General features: G+C 39.7%; 1 protein-coding gene across 2 annotated transcripts in view; it reads left to right on the top strand.

Annotated features, from left to right (window-relative positions):
* MRPS27 (mitochondrial ribosomal protein S27) overlaps positions 1-20,206 on the top strand; it is an 88,097-nt gene that overhangs the window by 57,907 nt on the left and 9,984 nt on the right. For both annotated transcript variants that reach the window (XM_026498816.4, XM_057307440.1), the window contains exons 5-7: positions 11,117-11,231; positions 15,322-15,400; positions 18,270-18,385. In XM_026498816.4, the coding sequence (XP_026354601.3) occupies positions 11,117-11,231; positions 15,322-15,400; positions 18,270-18,385 (310 nt within the window). The remainder of the gene's footprint in view (positions 1-11,116; positions 11,232-15,321; positions 15,401-18,269; positions 18,386-20,206) is intronic.

Here is a 20,206-nt window from a genome sequence, read left to right as displayed (position 1 = left end):
TACCAGGGTGTTAGGAAATAATCAGTGTTAAATAAATGAGGACTTGCATTGATGGTAATGAATTAGCCTAAGCTTGTTTTAGATGCTCACAAAATACTTGTGTTTTGATAAGCCTGATCTGACGTCACTGAAGGCAAGGAGTAAGTGTGTTTATCTCTGTCACTTAGTGCCCAGCGTAATATCTTCGTTCATGGTAGGTTGGTGGATGAGCACATGAAGAAGAAAACAGCTTTGCCAACACCAAATGCTCCATTCTGTTATAATTGACTCCATAATAGGTACCCACGTAAGACTCCTCTCTCTAGTTCAGCATTGAGCTTTTCCTTAATGTTGCTCTCTTTTTATTTAAAAAAAAAAATTAACTAGCTCTCTTGCTTTTTTGCCTAAAATTAGGGAAGGAAGAATTGTGCCTGTTGACTGAAGGCTGCATGCAATGTAGCAGCCATGTACAGATGGATAGCCTCCAGCACCACAGTTGAAATTCCACTTAATGTGCACTCATAAAGGACAAGCGACTGCTCCTTCCAGCTCGCTGTAATTGTCCAGCATATGAGCTAATGATATTTCTGAAGCTGGGAAGCAGGGGTATTTTCATAGTTCGTTTCTCTCTCCTTTCCCACAAAGCACAGCCATGATCTGACACATGATCAATGGGACCAGCCCTTTTTAGGATGCAGAAGATGCTTCCCTGCGTCTGTGGCTCACAATGGCAAACAATAGAGACTTCTACAATGATATTTTGCCTCCCTGGTGTTCAAACTTCTTCAGTTAAGCCTGTCTGGAATCTATTTAACTATTATCTATCAAAGCTTTTTTTTTTTTTTTTTTTTTTTTTTTTTTAAATAAAAAGGGGCGGGAGGGTGGAACCAAAGAGGAAAGACTGTATCTTTGCCAAGATGCTCTCTCTCCTCTCCCTATGACTCATACTTCGAGAAGCAGAAGGACTTTGGAAAGCTGCCTGCAGTCACATTGAGACAGTTCTTCTGGCACTTTTAGACATTTTAAAAAATTTTCTCAGGGAATAAAGATGTTTTTCAAATTGTTCATTCCCTCTGCTTGGGCCAGCCTGAGAGCTTTTGTTTAGCTGTAGCATGTTGGTTTTATGGAAGTTTTGCCAGCCAGAACAGTTGAACCCAGATCTTTGTATTTGGTGTATTACTAAAGAATTAGCTTTTTGCTGTTCAAAATTTGTAATTGTTCTTTCTTATGATTATCATATTAAAAGGAATTGTCTCAGATCCATAGCATTCCTATGAAATGAAGTTTACATTTGGACATTCTTAAGTATTTTCTTAGTATATTATGTTTGTAGGATTTCAAATATTCAGGTTTTTTTTAAAGTTTGGTTTTAGTATGGCAGGGCTAGCCCGAGCTAAATAAGGTAGCTGCTTAATAAATATAGTCATCCTGATTTTAACCATTTGGCAGCACAAGAAAAAAGAAAGGTCGCCTTAATTTTCCTACCTTCATATATAAATAAGGGTTTGGTTTGGTTTGGTTTTCTTCTAAGTGTTAAATTAAAGCTTCCTGAAAACCAGTTGCACTGACAAATCTAAATCTCAGTTTTCAAATTTCTTTTCTTTTTAGCTATAAAAAGTGATTGTGTCCTTTTATGTCTAGAAACTGGCAAACAACTTAATATCCCTGTGGCCACCCCCATCTCATGCCCCCTTTTTAAAAGGGTTCCACTGTTTCTGCTCTAGAAATAACCAGATCATAGGAGGTTTGATACCAAATTGAATTGTTTGGGTAATTATGACTGTTTAGCAGGAATTTATTTAAGGAGTGGAAGAAAGTAGCAACATACAAAACAATTTGTGTTTTATAGGAAAGTTGAATTGGATGGCTGACTCTTAGATATAAACTGAATATAATAAAGTATTCCTTGGAGTAGAAAATACTAGTGGAGGGATTAATTGCTGAAAATTTTATTTCCTGCAGAACTTGATCTCTAATTAAAATCTGCTTTCAGGACCTTGAGTGCAACATTATTGGTTTTATCATTTCATCTTGTAATTTTAGACACCACTTCACAAGGTCTGCTGCCCCCCATGATAATCTATATTAACTGCCCAAACTGGGTAAAATGATGTTCAACTGGTAGGGGAGTGGAGGATAGTGGAAAAGAGTTGAATCAGCTGTGGGCTGAATGATTGTTTATCTTTGAGTCTCTATTCACTTATTTGTATCGCTGCAATTTTTCTGGTATAACAGAAACATGTAAATGACTGATATTTTAATGAGTGGATTAAGCGTATTATTCCATAGAGTCATTAAACTTGAGAGCTGGAAGGAGTTTCAGGGGGTCTGGTCTAGCCCATATTTTGTTTGGCTCATATTGTATGTTTTAAAAAATAGTAGCTACTTTGCTTGATAGTTACAAACAGCTCTGCACCTATTGTCTCACATGGTTCTTCATGCATTTCTATTAACTGGCCCCTGTGGACATGTGAGTTCATGATCTGGGTAATCCTGCCTCTTCCTTTTACAGTTACAGGAATTGAAACCCTGAAGGATCGAGTGACTTGCCAAAGTCAAACAGCTAGTTCAGGGCAATTCCAAGACTATTTTACAGTTTGAGTATTTTTCTCTGAATTCTGCTTCTAAATTTAGAAAAGATGATTTTTGGGGTGTCTGGGTATCTCAGTCAGTTGAGTGTCTGGCTCTTGATTTCAGCTCAGGTCATGATCTCAGGGTTGTGAGAGCAAACCCCATTCTGGGCTGGAAGTCTGCTTGAGATTCTCTCCCTCTGCCCCTGCCCCTGCCCCTGCTTGCGCACATGTGCTTGAACGCACTCTCTCTCTCTCTCTCTCTGTCAAATAAATAAATCTTTTTTAAAAAGATGTTACTTATTTTTCAGTATGTTAGAGACCTTTGTCAAACTGCAGAGATGCTTTTTTTTTTTTTTTAAGATTTTATTTGAGAGAAAGATCATGAGCAGGGGGAGGGGCAAAGGGAGAGGGAGAAGCAGACTCCCCACTGAGCACTGAGCCTGAATTGGGGATTGATCTGAGGACCCTGAGATCATGACCTGAGCCAAAATGAAGAGTTGGTTGCTTAACCGAATGAGCCACCCAGGTGCCCCCAGAAATGCTTTTTAAAGATGTCTTACAAATAAAAGAATTGAGAAGTACTGGTGGAATAATAAGAGTAAAGAGTTTAGTTGAGGTCCTGTTACAAACCTAAATCTTTTCGTCTTTATAGGCACCAAGATTTTTCATCGATAAAGGAATTGTACTAGACAATTTCACATCACCCAGTACAGGGCTTGGTAAATAGTAACTTCTCAATAAATAGTTCAGTGAACAGTGGGTTTTGAAGGTCTCTACCAGCACTAAATTATAGGTTCCTAATTGTCTGTATCACCTTTTCTTCCTTCCCCTATCCCCAGTTTACTTGGTCTAGATGGCTTTCAGAGTCTCTTCCAGTCTTAGGTGTCTGAGTTTTTTGGTTTAGAACTTGTTAGGGGAGTTCTTTGAACCCATGTATTCTGTCTTCTGTCCTCATATTTGTGGTTTCACTCTTCCTTCAGCTTGTCTGTTCCTGAACTTATTACTCCACAAAAAGATCCGTGGATCTTTTTGATTGTAAGGAAACAGTGGGCAGAGAAGTAAGGAGTAGGTGGCTTTTCACAATGACCACATTATTCCTCCTCTCTGCCATCTCTCATCTCCTCCTGCCTTGTACAAAAAGAGGTAGCATTTCCTCCTGGCCTCACCTGTTTATAGGCAGGAAGCTATTTCAAAACTGGAAATGGATTACTGTTTCATTATAAACAATACTCATGAATTTCAACATACATTATTGGGATTTATACAGTCTGAGCAGGCCTAGTCACAGTCGCCAAATCATCAAACACCTACTGTTGGAGGACACGAAAGGATAGAAAAGTTCTCTCCTACCTTTTAAGAGATTGAAAGCTTTAAAGGGAAGTCAGCGGAGTTACAGAAATAGAAACTAGCTGTGAACTTGAGTTGTATAACCGCAGTAAAACCAACCTTACCTTTTGATAAAAAAAAGAGAATCCTTATGGAATTCAACTTTTCCATGTATTTAGAGAATCAAAATGTTTAAAACACTGAGGTGCTTTTTTTCTTCATTAAAAAGAAAATCTCATTCTTAAGAAACCCAGATTACTGCTGAGCTTCTCTTCCCTCAGAAATACCCCTAAAGAAATACATAATCTCACGCACAAATACACATACCAATCTGCTCAACATCAGCTTAATTCTTCCCTGCTTTTTTGCTGGTGTGCTTCATCCCCTGGGCCAGGCGCCTTGGCCTGCTCATTTCTCTTCTGGCAGCCTTAATCCTGACAACTTTACTAAGCCAAGAATACTCCAGAAATTCTGACTTCTATGCCTTTGTTTTTCTCCGTTTTGTTTTTCACCTTCCCCTTCCTCAGGATTATTCATATGTACACCCTGCCAGTGATTAATAAATATATGTGATTTTCCTGTCTTAGTCATCGTATTATTCATGGTTTTACAGAAGTTTGTCTGAAGTTCCTAGTCAAACTATAGAAGACATCAGGCAATGTTTGCATCTTTTTAAAACTGGCTCATTTATTGCTCATAGATTTCCTACCGAAAACCAAAAATATTTCCCTTATCTCTGCCTAAACCAAGCCAGTTCCCACAACTTTATGTGCTTTTATAAATAGGACTGGTTCTACGATCCAGTTTTTCTCAACTTCCTGTTCCTCCCTTTAGCCTCGCCTTGCCCTCCAGCGACTGTGTCTCAGGTTTGAAGCTAACCTGTGTGTCTAGCTTTAAAGTAGCTGAGGAGCCCCACCAGGTGCCTCTTGTGCGGTTTCACTGACCAGTGCATTGTTGGCCACAAAGACAGCCATTTTCTGTGTTTAGGACCATCGCAAGCAAGGAAGCACCCCAGCAATCACTGTAAATGTATTTTCTTCTCCCATTCTCCCACAGATAATCCTCCCCTGCCATCCACATGCATCACCTTTTGGATGCTGATAAAGATGGTGTTCCAGGCTTCAGACAAAGAACAGCTGGTTTAATTCTGGCTGGCTCCTTACCTTTAAATACCTTGAGAGAAAGAACAACAGAGCATAGTCAGCCTGTAAGTGTTCTTTCTGTGTCAGAAAGGGAGAGATGTCATCTTTAAGATTGGAGTTCAAGGAAATTGAGTAGACCAACAGGACTAGAATGTGGATCACCTGGCACAGGGTAGCTATTTGGTATATACTTACTTCATGAATAAAAAATATGTTTCCTAGATTAAGAAAGGTTGATCTGGCAAAACAATAACCAGGTCAGAGAGAAGAGAAAGAGATAATAATTTGGGGCCATTATTATTTTACTTGTCATTGCTTTCTCCCTATTCCGTGAGAAGCCATGGAAAATGGAGTATTCCTCCTACTTTCTGGTATCTCGTAGCGCTGTGTTTCCAGGTGAAATGCTAATGACCTCATTTTTAAGCCCCGAGTCTGACAAATTTAGACTTTGACTTTGATATCTAACGAGTCCCTCTGTTATCCATCTTCACTTCAAAAAATGTGTTATTATGCTGCATTTATTTAGCACTTCACATTTGCAAAATTCTATGCCTGTTATTCTGTACCAAAAATCCACTTACTTACCACCCTTTTTAGAATGGCAAACAAGGATACCAGAAGGTCTTATGCAAACTGGGTTTTATTTTTTCAAATTCTTTTTGGAAATTGGCAGGGTATGAATTATAAACTAACTGATAGAAATTGTAGTTTTATTACCATATTTGTTTTCCTCTCATAAATTAATCACTGTGGGGTTAGAAAAAGACTTGAGGAGGTTGTCTATATAAAATTGGCTTAAATTGACCGGCAAACCATAGAGAGGTTAACTACAAAGGAGACATTAACGAGTTTTTAGGGGTGACAGAACTGTTCTTACGTCTTGATCGTGGTGGTAGTTGCACAACTGGACACATTTGTCAAAACTTATAGACCCATACATTGAAAAGTATGAATTTTACTGCTTGTACATTCTGTCCTTGTAAGCCTGTCCTTTAAAAAAATAAAGTATTAGAAGTTTAAAAAAAATTTTTTTGTTTATCTGCTTTGTGAGGGAGATAATGAATTCACTGGCAGTGGTTGAGCCCAAACTGGTTGACCATCTGAGGGAGGAGCATTTCAGAGCAGATTATTGCTTCTCTCACTTAGTGCACACTTGGGACATCTTTGCTGAAGTTAAAATTAACTGAAGTTCCTCTATAAGAATAAGACTCTGGGATATCAAGCAGGAAAGAGATTTCAAATCTACATTACTGTGTCTTTATTACCTGTTCCTATATTAGGCCTTACCCCTTTTTTAAACACTTGACAAAAATATAATAGTCATTAGAAAATTATCAAAATTTGATTTTATTTATGGTTTTTTGGGGGGGCAATTAATAATTGATGAAAGCAGAATTTCCAGAAGGTTGCAAAAGAAAGTAATTATCCTTTTAGGATGGGAAAGTCAGTAGCAGTGATTGAATCAGATTCTGGTTTAAATAGTCACATGACACCCTTTTACCCTTTGGTTCTAGTTCAGGGAAGTGCTCAGACCTTTTAATAATTACACACTTTGTTTCACTGATAAGATTCCCAGTCCACACGACAGGCTTTGGTGCCAGCTGTATTTTCTTCTTGGCACTCTTTCTTCCCTCTCTTCGCCCTGGCCCCTCACTCGCCTCCATGTGTGCCCAGCTCAAAAGCTGAGGTTTCCATCTGTAAAGCCTGTTGCCACAGGATACGGAATCCACTAGGGAGGAGGAAAAACGGCATGTGTATGTTTAAGGATGGTGGCTGTCATAATCAGATGAACGTTGTGGAAAGCCTGCTCATTCATACGGAAGAGCCAGTGCTGCAGTTAAATGGTGAAGCCACGGAGCCCCAGGCTCTGGCGTCCGTGCGAGAGCCATGCCCAGCCAGAAGCACATTGCGTGCCGTGCTGAAGAGCTGATGAACATTGTCACTTTTGCCTTCCACAGTAACCTGTATATGACTCCTGTGGAGAAAAGGCTGTTTCCCCCTTTATTTTTTTTTCCAGTGAAATGATGAAATTGATTACAAATAGGAAATACCATGTGACCTTTTCACACATTAAAGTACCTTTTATGTAATCACAGTAAGTCTCTGGTGTTTTGCTTTTCACTCTTGACTTCTTTGATATAACCTCTCTTCCCCTATAAAAAAATTCTCTAAGATATCAAAGACTTCTGCCTGCAGTCAGTTTTGCCGCCTGTGATTCTCCTCAGCTTCCTTCCTGGTGACATTAATCTTGAATGAGCAATGGTGCAGGCGAATGCCCTGAGCAGTCCTGAACGTAGCCTGATTTTTGAGGAGAGAAAGCTTCCCAGTGCCTGCCATATGATTGGCCATGATTGGGCTTCTTAGGCAAGTTCTGTCTTCACCTGGAACTCCACTTAGTCCTGTGGTCAGAGTGTCCTTGGCCTGGGGATACCAACGTTGAGAACTAGAGGTAGAGCTTGAGAGTGCACTTCTTCATTCTCTCCTTCTCCTTCTTGTGCCCCTCCTTCCTCCAGGAAATACTCATGTCCTTAGAATTGCTGTAGGTTTCCTTGTATTTTCTAAGCTGGAAACTCAGAATATCCCTGGCCTCCACGAGCACAGGCATTGTCAGGGAGGTTTGGTTTGCATTTGTTTATCTTTTCCACACTCACACGGTTTGCCTAGCTTGGCAGCCTGCTGGCCTGGACAATAATAAAGCTTCTGTCGAGGTGAGCAAACAGCTGATGGCACGGGGCACAGAGGGGACTCCTACAGTGGCCGCCTGTAATCTGCCAGGCTGGTGGTCAGAGCAGGCGAGAACAAAAGCCAGTCTGTTTGCGGGCACATTGGAAAATCAATGTGTTAGTTGTGTTCTCATCTCTTTGCCTTTCTCCTGGCTGAAAGGGAGAATGCTCGTCCAGCAGTCCACAGAATCATTCCAGGCAAGTACCCATTCCAGAGACTTACCTGCCTATCATATTACCACTGGCAGTTCTGAACAGCGCCCAAGTTTATCTGTTTAAACTGCTTAAAACATCATTGTTTGAGAAATTCTTCTCAAACTCACCATCCAGAGTGGAGTGGACCCTTCTATCTCAATGGTGTGAGTTGTTTATATGCTAGACAGCTAGATGACACACATAAGTTTATGTGCTAATTTCTTTTTTAACACTGACAAGGGCTTAGAAAAGAGTTTCTGTGCTGCCTGGCTGGGAAATGCAGGAACTGCAGTTAGGGTAGCATATTTCATAAAATATGTGTAAGTATTTCCCTCTTATTCCTAAATTGATTTAATATGCTCACTTAGTTGAACATGTCCTAGACATGGTTGTGTGTCTGGATTACTAGGTCTTAGAGAGCGGAGATATATCAAGTAGCCCTGTTCCAGGATGAGGGAGAGAGTGGACTTATTAAAGACCCCTAAGAGTCTTTTGACAAATCTCTCAAAGACTGATGTACTGAGATGATTGTATTGGGTGTGTGAAGTGTTGAGTACCTTTCCCTCTAGACTTCTAAGAAATCGAAATGTGAGAAAGAAAGACCTTTGAGAAGATAAAATTGTTCTCTTCCCGCGTGTATGAAAGTTAGCTTCCGACGGTTAACAAATGACTTTAAACAAATTTTAATTTGAGCTTTGAAGGTCTAAACCTAGGTCCTATTAATCTTTGTTTTCCTCAAAGCCTAAATAAAAATGGTCTGCTGATCCTGAGCAAGAGAAAAGGGTGTTTGGTTGGATTTGGTCACAATGCTCTTATTTTAAAGTCTACCAAAAAGAAAAGTCGCAGCTTCTGTAGTCACTGGAGACATCCTAAGGCAGAAGATTAGATTTTAAAATGAGAGAGTTTAAGTTTAAAATAATCTTGGGTACAGAAGGTAATTGGCACTTTTAATTTTGTTTGTTTTTAAAGGAAAAATGGACTGAACCTAACAATCACTGCTACCCAAAACACTTCCCAGCAGCTAGCAATGCCCTGTGTCTCCTTAGCACTTACTGTGTTCCACCTTGGACTGTTGTGAAGCTATGTCTGTGTACTTTGTGTTTGTAATGAAATTATAAATGTACAAACAGGGAATTTACAGTTCTTCATATATGTCGTAGATGTTAGCAAAATGATCAGCACATAACAGCATCTTATGCATTTGTTGATTGAAGCTCTTTTTTTATTTGCTGAAAATCTGTGGGCCACCAGTTGTGGCAGGCATCGAGGAGTCAGTGTGGGGCAGGTCAGCATGCCCCTCCTTGCCCAGAGAGCTTACAGGCCAGCAAGGCAGCATCACTCTCATTTAGGCTGTATACCTGGTAATTGTCTTGAATTGTTTCTTTTAAGAATAAAATAAACTTTGAATTGGCCATTATACTTTAAATCTCAGATGTTTCAGAGTAACAAGGAGAGGAACTCAGGTAGCTCAACTGTTGACTTTAAAATGTGAGGGAAAGCATGAAATACTAAAAGATATATTTTGTTTCATTTCTATGCAGAAGATCTCATTAGACCTAGTATCTTGGGCACCTATACAGTGCCTCTCTGGCTAGGTCATTTTCCACCAGAACATAATTCGACATATTTCTATCTCTCTACTTTTTTTTTAAAGCTGTATAGTTTTTAAAAAAAAATTTTAAGTAGACTCTACCCCCGACATGGAGCTCGAACTCATGACCCCAAGATCAAGAGTCACATGCTCCACCGACTGAGCCAGCCAGGTGCCCCATCTATCTTTCTGCTTTTAAAGGGGTTAATTCTGTTAAGAAAGAGTGAGAAATAATTTCCAGCAAGATGTAAGATATTCAAAAGTCTAGAGAGGGTTAGGTGACTCTATATCCATAAAACATCTTCAGATCTTATTTTTGCCAAATTTCTCACCAGAGCACTAATAAATATCCTAAATTAAATACTACTTCACACTTCCTCTCTTTTTCTCAGCTTTTACTTTGGCAGAGAACCTGTTCAGCAGGAAACTATCCCCATAGCAGATGGCAGGAAATAGCAGGTGGCAGATTGAATAACCAGCTTCTAAAAAACACTAGTATTAGCCATATCCTCGACTCAGATATGGCACAAAATCCTTTTGCTCCAAGATTTTGTCTTACCTTTTTTATTTAAGAAAACAGTTTGATTTTTTATAGGGTCCAGAGATTGATGTGCTTCCTGAACGATTAAAGAAAAGATGGGGACTTCCCCTGACATGAAACGACATTTGATGATGGGTGCCAGTCAAAGCACATAAACAGAAAAAGGACAACAGAGCTCTTCAAACACCCCCTCACAGCCGTGTCTCCTCTCTCCCTGTGGCAGGGACCTGCAGGTGCAAGAAGTTGCCCCAACCCCGGGTGTCACCAGTGTGTGCACACTTGAGGCAAGAGCAGCACTCAGAATCCCTTTCTAAGTTCCATTCCTTTGTAGGTACAGCTGCCACATACACCTCAGCTCGGGCTGCTTCAGCCTTTTAAAACCACCTGGGCAGCTACAGGAAACAAAAGGAGGTGGACAAACTGATGAGCTGGAATGGAGCATTGAAGAGGACCGGGGGGGGGGGGGGGTCCTGAAAGACCTAGGTATTTAATTGTGCTCCATTTTTTTTTTCTGCTTTTTTGTTTTCTTTTGGTTCAGTGAAGAGTGTCCCAGTCTCTCCTAGGTGCCATAAGAAATATCAGTGTAACTCAAAGCTGATTTCCCTCTAGAGTTGCTGTGCTATTCCTTTCTTCATTTTTGCTTCATCTGTTTTATTTTAAACTTCAAAAGTGTCAGCGTCAGCCTCACATCTCTCTTCTAATGAAATGAGTATTTGTATAATGCCATGGTTAGTATTTTCCCCAGATCACTTTTTATAAATCTCATATTTTAAAACAAGATGTTGAATCAAGAAGCATTAAGTAAGAAATACAACATTTACAGTACTTTGTTGTTGATTATTCTGCCTTCTCTTTCCCATTTCATACTTTACAAGTAACAGGTTTTTATCATGAAGTTTTTATTTACTGTTGACCTTTATGACTTTTGGTCACATTGACTGCAGATCTGTAAATATCTAAGAGAAGGACCTGCTGATGAAGGACGCATTTTGGCATTGACGTTTCAGAGTTAAGCCCAGTTTTCTCTCTTCTTATGCTTTATTTAGATTTCGACACAGCCCCAACTGCTGGTACCTGAGAGACTGGACTATCCACACCTGGATTAGGCAGTGTTTAAAATACGGTGCACAAGACAAAGCCTTATATACCCTTGTAAATAAGGTGAGTGGTTCCCTGGTATTTGCAGCTTGCTTTCCTGAGTTTAAATGATAATAACTATTATAGTACAGCAAGAATAGGACAAGAAATAACTTTTGATATTTATTTGCTTCCAGATATCCTTTTTAGAATGGAATTGACTGTAAATTAATCAATAGTTAAATATAAAAATTCCCATAGCTATGACAGCTAAAAGCAAAAGGAAGTTCAGTCACAAGAACCCTGCACTGGTGGTTCATTTCGTTCTTGATCCCTAAGACTTGAATTTCTTGCCTGGCTCCCTTTGGTGATGTTTAGGAAGAACGATATGACCATTTTGCTGAAATAGGACCTCCAGAGTATTCAGACTATCTTACACAGTTTTTAAGAGACGAGCATTCCTAGGTTACTCAGAACGTATCTGCTGAATTCCCTGACTCCTCTCCTTGAGCTCCAGAGTCCCCTATGATTAGGGTTTTTATGAATGTTACATTACACCAAGTAATGTCTTCATTACCTTTGAGTCTTCATTACCTTTATAGTATGAAATAAAGTACAAAATAAGCAAAATTTGTGAATGCTATTTTTGTGAGTCTCAAGCAGTAACCCTTGTTTGACTCATAAGAAGATTTTAACAATATTTCTGTGCAAACATACTATCTCTGTAGTGCCACTGAGCCTTGTATGTTCCATGACTTGGGCCCAGTTCAGTTGTATATACATTCCAGACTGTGTATGAGACATTGCATTGGGTATAGCATTGTCTGTAAAAATGAGCAATATCCTTTCCTTGACCTCAGGAAGCTTATAATTGAATAATGCAGACAAATAGGTTTACTGAGAAATCTCATATTAGGGCCCAGAGGAAGGAATGGATCAAATCCTGTTCTCATCAGTTCAGAGCTTAATGACACAGATTATACTCACCGAAGATTTCTTTGAAAACAAAACAAGAAGAGTCTAGAAAGGCATAAAAAGGCATTAAAGTTTATCTCATTTTCTGCTGGTGCAAAGAACACTGGACAAGGAGTCAGAAGACCTAAGCTGTAATCTCATAAGCTCCACCAGTTGCCCAGAATTTCAGGCCAATAATTTTACCCATCTAGGTCTTAGTTTTTTCAGCTCTACGTCAAGTGAGTACTAAATCCGTGATTTTCAACCCTGGCTACCCATTAGAATCACATAAGACTCTTAAAAATTAGAGACGCTTTTCTCTACCCCCAAGGTCAGTTTAACTGACCTTTATAGAGCACAGGCTTTTGGTATTTTTTTTAATGAATTAAAAACAAACCTTTTTAACAAACTCCATTTTTTAGAGCAGTTTTAGGTTCACAGCAAAACTGATCAGAAGATACAGAGATTTCCTGTTTGCTCCCTGCCCCACACATGCACAGCCTCCCCCATTATCAACACCGCCCCCCCAACTAGAGTGATTCATCCGTTACAATTGATGAAGCTATATTGACACATCACAAGCACCCAAATCCTTAGTTTACATTAGGGCTCGCTCTTGGTGGTACACATTCCATGGGTCTGGACAAATGTGCAAGGGCATGTATATATTTATAGTATTGTATCATATAGTCATTTCACTGCCCTTAAAATCCTTTGTGCTCTGCCTCTTCATCCCTCACTGGTATCTTTTTAAAGCTCCCGTGTTCATTCTCATTTGCAGCCAAGGTTGAGAATCACTGACTGGTTGATTTTTAAGGCACCTTCCAGCTTTAATATTTTATCATTCTAAAATATTTTGTTTTTGCCCTGCCCTTGGGGATTAGTGCTGATTTGGATGACTGCTTTGGGAAATATAGAAATTGCCCATGAGCCACAACCTTTAAAACAATGGCTTCTAAACCCTTTTTCCATTTCAGCACATCTAAGGCATCCCATACAGCCTACTGTAACAGTGACTTAATTCAGCAGTGATTCACAGCTGGGGGGTTAGGACTATCAAACTCTCCCCCGGGCTGTGTATCATTTGAAAAAATTTCTCAGGTGTTTCTGGTGGTTGGTAGAGGAAGAAGGGGAAGGGTGGGGGACGGTAGTTAATCCTACTCAAGTAAGAATTTAAAACAAAAATATAACCAGTCTAGATCATTAGTAGTCAAACTTGATTGTGCATGAAAATCACATAGAAAGGTCACTAAAACTTCAGGTTTACGTGCCCTATTCCCAGAGAATCTGATTCTGTAAGTCTGAGGTTTAGCAATCCGCATTTTTTTTCTTCTTTTTTAAGAGTTTATTTATTTTAGAGAGGGAGAGAGCAAGGAGAAGGACAGAGGGAAGGAGCGAGAAAGGGAGAGCATTCCAAGCAGACTCCATACTGAGCATGGAGCCCAACAAGGGGCTCGATCTCACAACCCTGAGATCCTGACCTCAGCCGAAACCAAGAGTTGAACGCTTAAGCAACTGAGCCACTCAGGTACCCCAGAAATCTGCTTTGCTTTAAAAGCACTCCTAGAGAATTCTGAGGCAGATGCTGAAGGGTCCACATTTGGGGAAATCTGGATTCTCAAATACTTAGCTATTCATGAACAGGAAATCAGCAATATTTTGTTGGCATATTTCTAAGGTCTTTAAAAACCAGTCTAAGAGTCAAGAAAAAAAACAAATGCTGGTGTGAATGTGGCAAAAAGAGAAGCCTCATGCACTTGGTAGAAATGCACATTGGTGCAGCCACTATGGAAGATAGTGTGGAGATTCCTCAAGAAATTAAAAATAGAACTTCCACACAATCCAGCAATCCTACTTCTGGGTATATATCCAAAGGAAATGAAAATAGGATCTCAAAGAGATATCTGCACGCCCATGTTCATAGCAGCATTATTCACAATAGCCAACCATAGAAGCAACCCGAGTGTCCCTTGACAGATGAATGGGTAAAGAAAATGTGGCATATATGTATGCAATAGAACATTATTCAGCCACATAAATGAAGGAGATCTTGCCATTTGTGACGACATAAATGAACTTTAAGGTCATTATGCTAAGTGACATAAATCAGTCAGAGAAAGATACCCTATGATCACACTTATATGTGGAAACCAAAAAGCCAAGCTCGGGGCATCTGGGTGGCTCATTCGGTTAAGCATCTGCCTTCAGCTCAGGTCATGATCTCAGGGTCCTGGGATTGAGCCCCGCATCAGGCTTCCTGCTTGCAGGGAGCCTGCTTCTCCCTCTCCTCCCTGCTCGTGCTCTCTCGCTATCTCTTTCTCTCTCTCTCTCTCTCTCTCTCTCAAATAAACAAATAAAATCTAAAATTAAAAAATAAATAAATAAATAAATAAATAAAGCCAAACTCATAAAAGCAGAGTGTAGAATGGTAGATTCCAAGGGCTGGGAGGTGAGGGAAATGGGGAGATGGTGGTCAGAGGGTGCAGACTTTCAGTCAAAAGATGAGTAAGTTTTGAGGATCTAATGTACAGCATGGTGACTACAGTTAACAATAGTGTATCGTATACTTGGAAGTTGCTGAGGTCTTAAATGTTCTCACCACCACACACATACACAAAATGGCACTTACATGAGATGATGGATGTGTTAACTAACCTTATTGTGATCGTAATCATTTTACAGTGTATATGTATATTAAATCAGCATGTTGTACACCTTACGCCGACATGATGTTTGTCAATTATAGATCAATGAAGTTGGAGAAAAAAATAAAGACCAGAAAATGCTACATAATGTGATAATGTGTACTTCTCGTGAGAGTCCATTTTTGCATTGATAGTCTTACCTTATAAAAAGAATTGCTGAATCAGTGGAGTATCAGGGTGGGGGGTATTTTTGTTTTTGTTTTCTTTTGTTATTTTGGGGTGTTTTTCTTTTTTAACCTTGATAAGGCATTAGAATTGAGCTTTATTTTTCACATATCAGTTGTCTTGTATCATATACCCACTCACAACTTTCTTACCCTGACCAAGTTCCAATTACCAAACCTCATGAGTCACAGCTTCTATTTCACTGTCACAGATGCTGTAAAATGATAGTCAGATATCTTAAAGCTAATGGTGGCAAGTTTTATCATGAATAATGCATAGGCATATATTATAAACTGAGTGAAAGTGGATATTTTTCTCTTATTTTCCTTTTATTTTCATTACCATTACAGGTCCAGTATGGAATTTTTCCAGATAACTTTACATTCAATTTATTGATGGATTATTTCATAAAGAAAGAAAATTACAAAGGTAAGAAACCAGACCTGAGTCCATTTATAATGGGGCTTTAGCTCTTAAAGGGAAGTAAGTATGGGCAATTTCCCTTATTTTATTTCATAATGACATCTCTTTACATCACTCTTTCTGTCAGAAATAGATGTGTGTTGATTTACCGTACCACTTGGCCAGATAGGACAGTCATATCCAGGGTTTTTTTCCTCTGAGTTTCTCAAGTTTATTTGTTCATGCCTCCTTGTGCAAAGGACAATGAATTTAGTTAAGCAATAAACCTACCTTGTAAGACTATGAAATCAGTTGATTTCCTGGAAAGATCAGTACCCTTGCTATAAAGAAAAGTCCTTTTACCTCCCCAGGCTTTTGTTTCTTCATCTATAAAATAAGTGGATGGGTACTCTCAGATCTCTTTACCCCCCCCCCCAAATTCCTTGATCCTGTGCAGTTAATTTGAAGTGACTCTTCACTTCCACTACAATAAGGGAGTCCAAGGAAAGATGCGTGGCAGCAGACTGTATAGAGGAGTGAGGTGGACCCCAGCTACTGTCCATGGGTTAGGGAATCATATGACAGCATGCTTGTGCTCCTGGCTCTGCTGACAGTGAAGAAGGAAAGAGGAGCCTTGCCATTGTGTAGAGACACACACTGGCTTTCCCATTCCCCCATTTCATCCTCAGGCTTGGTACTGAGGAGCCACAAGGGAGCTACGTTAGGGTAGCTACTACCCCAGACACGTGGATATGGACTGGTGGGCACTTACGCATTTATGAAGTCTGAGATTCCTGCCATTGGGTTCCATCCCCTCATCCCTGCACCAGTGGCCTTTCCCACTGCATCTGTACTCGGTGCTTAGGCTAGGGACTGGGCATTCCTTCCCTGAGTGTGGCCACCTCTCCCCTTTCTCTCCTCTGGATCTCTGCTTTCTCTTCTCTCTCAAAAGGCTTGCACTTGTTGACTGCCAAAGAATATTTGGTATATGTTATTTTTTGAAATGTCAGTTATCCCTTGTCTATTTCTTATTCAGTTTTAAACCTATATTTCCTGAATTCAAGTGAAAGAGAATTAGCTTTTCTATGGTTCCGAATCTATGCTCCATGAACATCAGATTTAATAGTGTATCATTGGAGAATTATTAGAAGCCGTTTTCTCCCTGCCCTCTCTCTTTAAAGGGCATGTTGGAAGGGTCAAAGGACTTTTTTTCCCCTAAATGCAGAGTAAATGTTTAATATTGAGGATTTCTAAAAATAAGGTTTTAATGAAGATTATTATCATTTACTGCAAAAATTTAGAAAGTATTATACTTTTTATTGTTAATAGGATAGAAAATATCAAAGTACATAAATGAATATGGAGGAAAAGTTAATTAATTATACAGGACAATCTAATTTCACTTCCCAAGCTGAATGAAATACAGAATATAAATAAAAGACAAAGTAATTTTGATTTATTTTTCATGTATAATTTTGAATTCAGTAATGAACAGTTGAAAAACCAGATTTTTTTTTTAACCTGGATTTTTAGCTTTTATTGTTTTAAAATACTGGTTTGTTTGGAGTTGCTGTTTGTTTTAAATCTCTTCCAGGTCCTTATTTGCTACTGACTTAGTAGATGACTTTCTGGTCTATCTCAGCTTCCCCATTTGCAAAAAGAATATAGAAGTTCTTGCCTATGGCCTCATTTAAAACCATGACAACATGCACAAAGCCAGCTGGCTAGGAACAGCTGCAAGTCAGTGCTAACTCTTATAATTATGATTATATGCAAAAATTGGTTAACACAGCAACTTAGTTAGTCAAAAACATTTGTTGTGCCTGTTTTATGTGCTGGTACCATATTTTAAACCAATATTAACATTCTCTAATTTAACAACAAATATTAAGGGAAAGAAATTGTCCTAACTTGATTTTCTTGGCTTCCATCTATGTTGTGGGATCTTAAGGGAAAATAAAAATTGCTCAAGGTCTGATCTGCTATGATCAGCATTCATGTGGCAACAAATATCTTATATTGTACTTTACAGTCAGGGGCTTATAATTTATGAATGAGCATTTTCCTTTCCAGTCTTTTTAAACTGGGCCTGATTATCCTTTTTATACTCATAAATTTTCTGTCTCTGAAATGCTACCTGGGATTTAGGATCATCTCTAGCATTTGTCTTCATTTGCCCCAACATGGAGAAGGTTCCAGAACATAGAATGGGGCAGTCAGCCTAGCTTCTGCTCTGCTTGTCAGGGTGACCTGAAAAATACATCTGCCTCCTTTCTGTATGCCTTAGCTCTTCCAGCTGATGGACATGATGCATTAAATTTGCTTCACAATTTATGAGGCATTTTTGTATGTACTATCTTGATGGACTATGCAATAGTTTTTTGGGTTTTTTTTTTTAAGATTTTATTTATTTATTAGAGAAGGCGAGCACGAGCTAGGGGAGAGGCAGATTCCCTGCTGAGTAGGGATCCCCGATGGGGGGCTCAATCCTAGGACCCTGAGATCATGACCTAAGCCAAAGGCAGACGCTTAACCGCCTGAGCCACCCAGTCGCCCCTCCCATAGTCTTTTGAAGTAGATGGGACAAATGGTATTTTTTTCATCATCATGAGGATGATACTGGGAGAAGTTAAGAGAAATTAAGTGGATTATTCCATGTCCTTGAGAACGTTGGTGCAAAAGCGCCTGACTTAGTACATAATAGTAAGTACAACAGAAGCTAAAGACTTGGGAAAGATCTAGTTTGTGGAAGAACTGGGATCAGAGCTCACATTTTTTTGCTTCTTAATTTTGTTTTTCTATCATGCCCTACTTTTTAAGTTTATAGTTAAATACAGATTTGGTGATGTTCCCTAAAACTAATGCCCTTTCATTTCTACTTTGATCTTTTTGCCAGATGCTTTATCCGTGGTTTTCGAGATCATGATGCAAGAAGCCTTTGAAGTACCTTCCACCCAGCTTCTGTCCCTCCATGTTTTATACCATTGTCTGTCCAAGAAGACAGACTGCAGCGTAAGTGACAGCTGTATAGTGGTACTGAGAGCCCGGGAAGCCCGCAGTGCCTCTTCAGCAGGGAGGAGGTGGCTGGAGGAGACCCCTGCCCGCAGAATCTGATATGCGGCTTTGTGGCCCCCGAACAGCCAGGAATAAGTGCTCCTTCTGTACATTTTAGTTTCCAGTTTCTGACAGAGTGGAGCTGGGTGTCCCTCCACTTGAGAGAATCTCAAGTGAAAGTCCTTATGCACGTCTTGAAACTTGAGCTAGGCTGAACGCCCCTCAGACGTTCAGAAATGGGTAAGTGATCGGCAGTGACAGTTGGACCCGCGTATCAAAGAAGCAGTGAGGCGGCTCACTGACCAGGACCTCAGGCATTCAGCGTCGATTGTTCGGTTGGCATCATTATTTTCCTGCGGTTGCTCTGGTCAGTCCAGAATACCAAGTTTTGGTTTCCTCTCTTAGGTTAGGCTATTAGTCATTGTTTACTGTTATCCTAAGAATAACAACAGTTAATAACAGTAATAACTAATATTGAAATAGTACCTACTTTACACCAGGCTGCGTTCTTGGTGTCTTAAATTTATTAATGCATTTAATCCTCACAATTCTATGTGGATGAGACGACTGGAGCACAGAGATGTTACGTAATAGCTGCCCGGCTCATAGGGGACAAAGCCACCTGGGGAAGCCTGGCAGCCTGGCCCTGCAGTCTACCCCTCAACTCACATGTAACATCAAAAAATACTAGTTTGAGTAGGAACTGAAAAGGACATCTAATCCAGCTCGCATTCAAAAGAATTTATGGTGTGTTTTGCTTTTCTAAAATGGGGGTCATAGCCTATGGCATACCTCACATTCATTAGTTCATTAAATTTATATTGGGCAATGACTGCCTTCCATACATTGCCAAGTACTAGTTATACAATAGTAAACAAACATTCCCTGCTTCCAGCCAAAGAACAATACAGGCATTCAAAGCAAAACAAAACAAATACATGAATATAAAACTATAACTACAATGAGCACTAAAGACCTCTCTTATGACAAGCGTATATTTTAGGGAGTTTTTGCTTGTATTCTAAACTTAGGTTAGGAATGGCTTCTTTGAGGAAATATTTCTTGAGTTAGTATTTGAAAGATGAATAGGAATTAGCTGGCTGAAGAGAGGAAGAACAATCCAAGAAGAGGAATTAACACATGGAAAAGCTCTGTGGGAGAAAGAACGTGGTGAGCAGAAAGGGGCTGAAAGAGGATTGGAAGACAGTGTAGATGCAGCAGAGAGAATGGTAGGAATGGTGTGGGGTGAAGTAAGGTTGGAGAACGTAAATCATGCTAAGCTGTGTTTGTGCATCCTAAAAATAGTGAGCAGCCATTGAAAAGTTTTAAGCAGAAGGGGTAACATGGTCTGGTTCGTGTTTTGAAAAGATGCATCTGGCTATAATGTGGGTAAGAGATCAGATTGGGGCCATGATGGCTTATGGTCAGGGTGCTTGGGAGACTACCATGGTTGTCTGAGCAAGAGGTAGTGGTAACCTGGGGAGCAGAATGTCTGGAGTTAGGAGTAGTAGCCAGTGAACATATTTGGGAGGCAGATAACACGATGGGGGACTGTATGTGGAGGCAGGGACATACAGGTGAAATCTTTCCTCCTCAATTTTTGACTCGTGTGTCTGGATGGAAAGGTTGCCATGTGTTTATAAAGGGAACTCTAGAAAAAGACTGGGCTTTATGAGGAAAATCAGTAATTTGGCTAAGAACATGTTGCATTTTGAAATGCCTTTCAGACAACCAAGAGATTTCATGAGAGAAATTGGGATCTTCCTGGAAAAATCTGGA

Source organism: Ursus arctos, unplaced genomic scaffold (assembly GCF_023065955.2).
Source record: "Ursus arctos isolate Adak ecotype North America unplaced genomic scaffold, UrsArc2.0 scaffold_5, whole genome shotgun sequence".
NCBI lineage: Eukaryota > Metazoa > Chordata > Mammalia > Carnivora > Ursidae > Ursus > Ursus arctos.
This window is presented reverse-complemented; position numbering and strand designations above follow the sequence as displayed.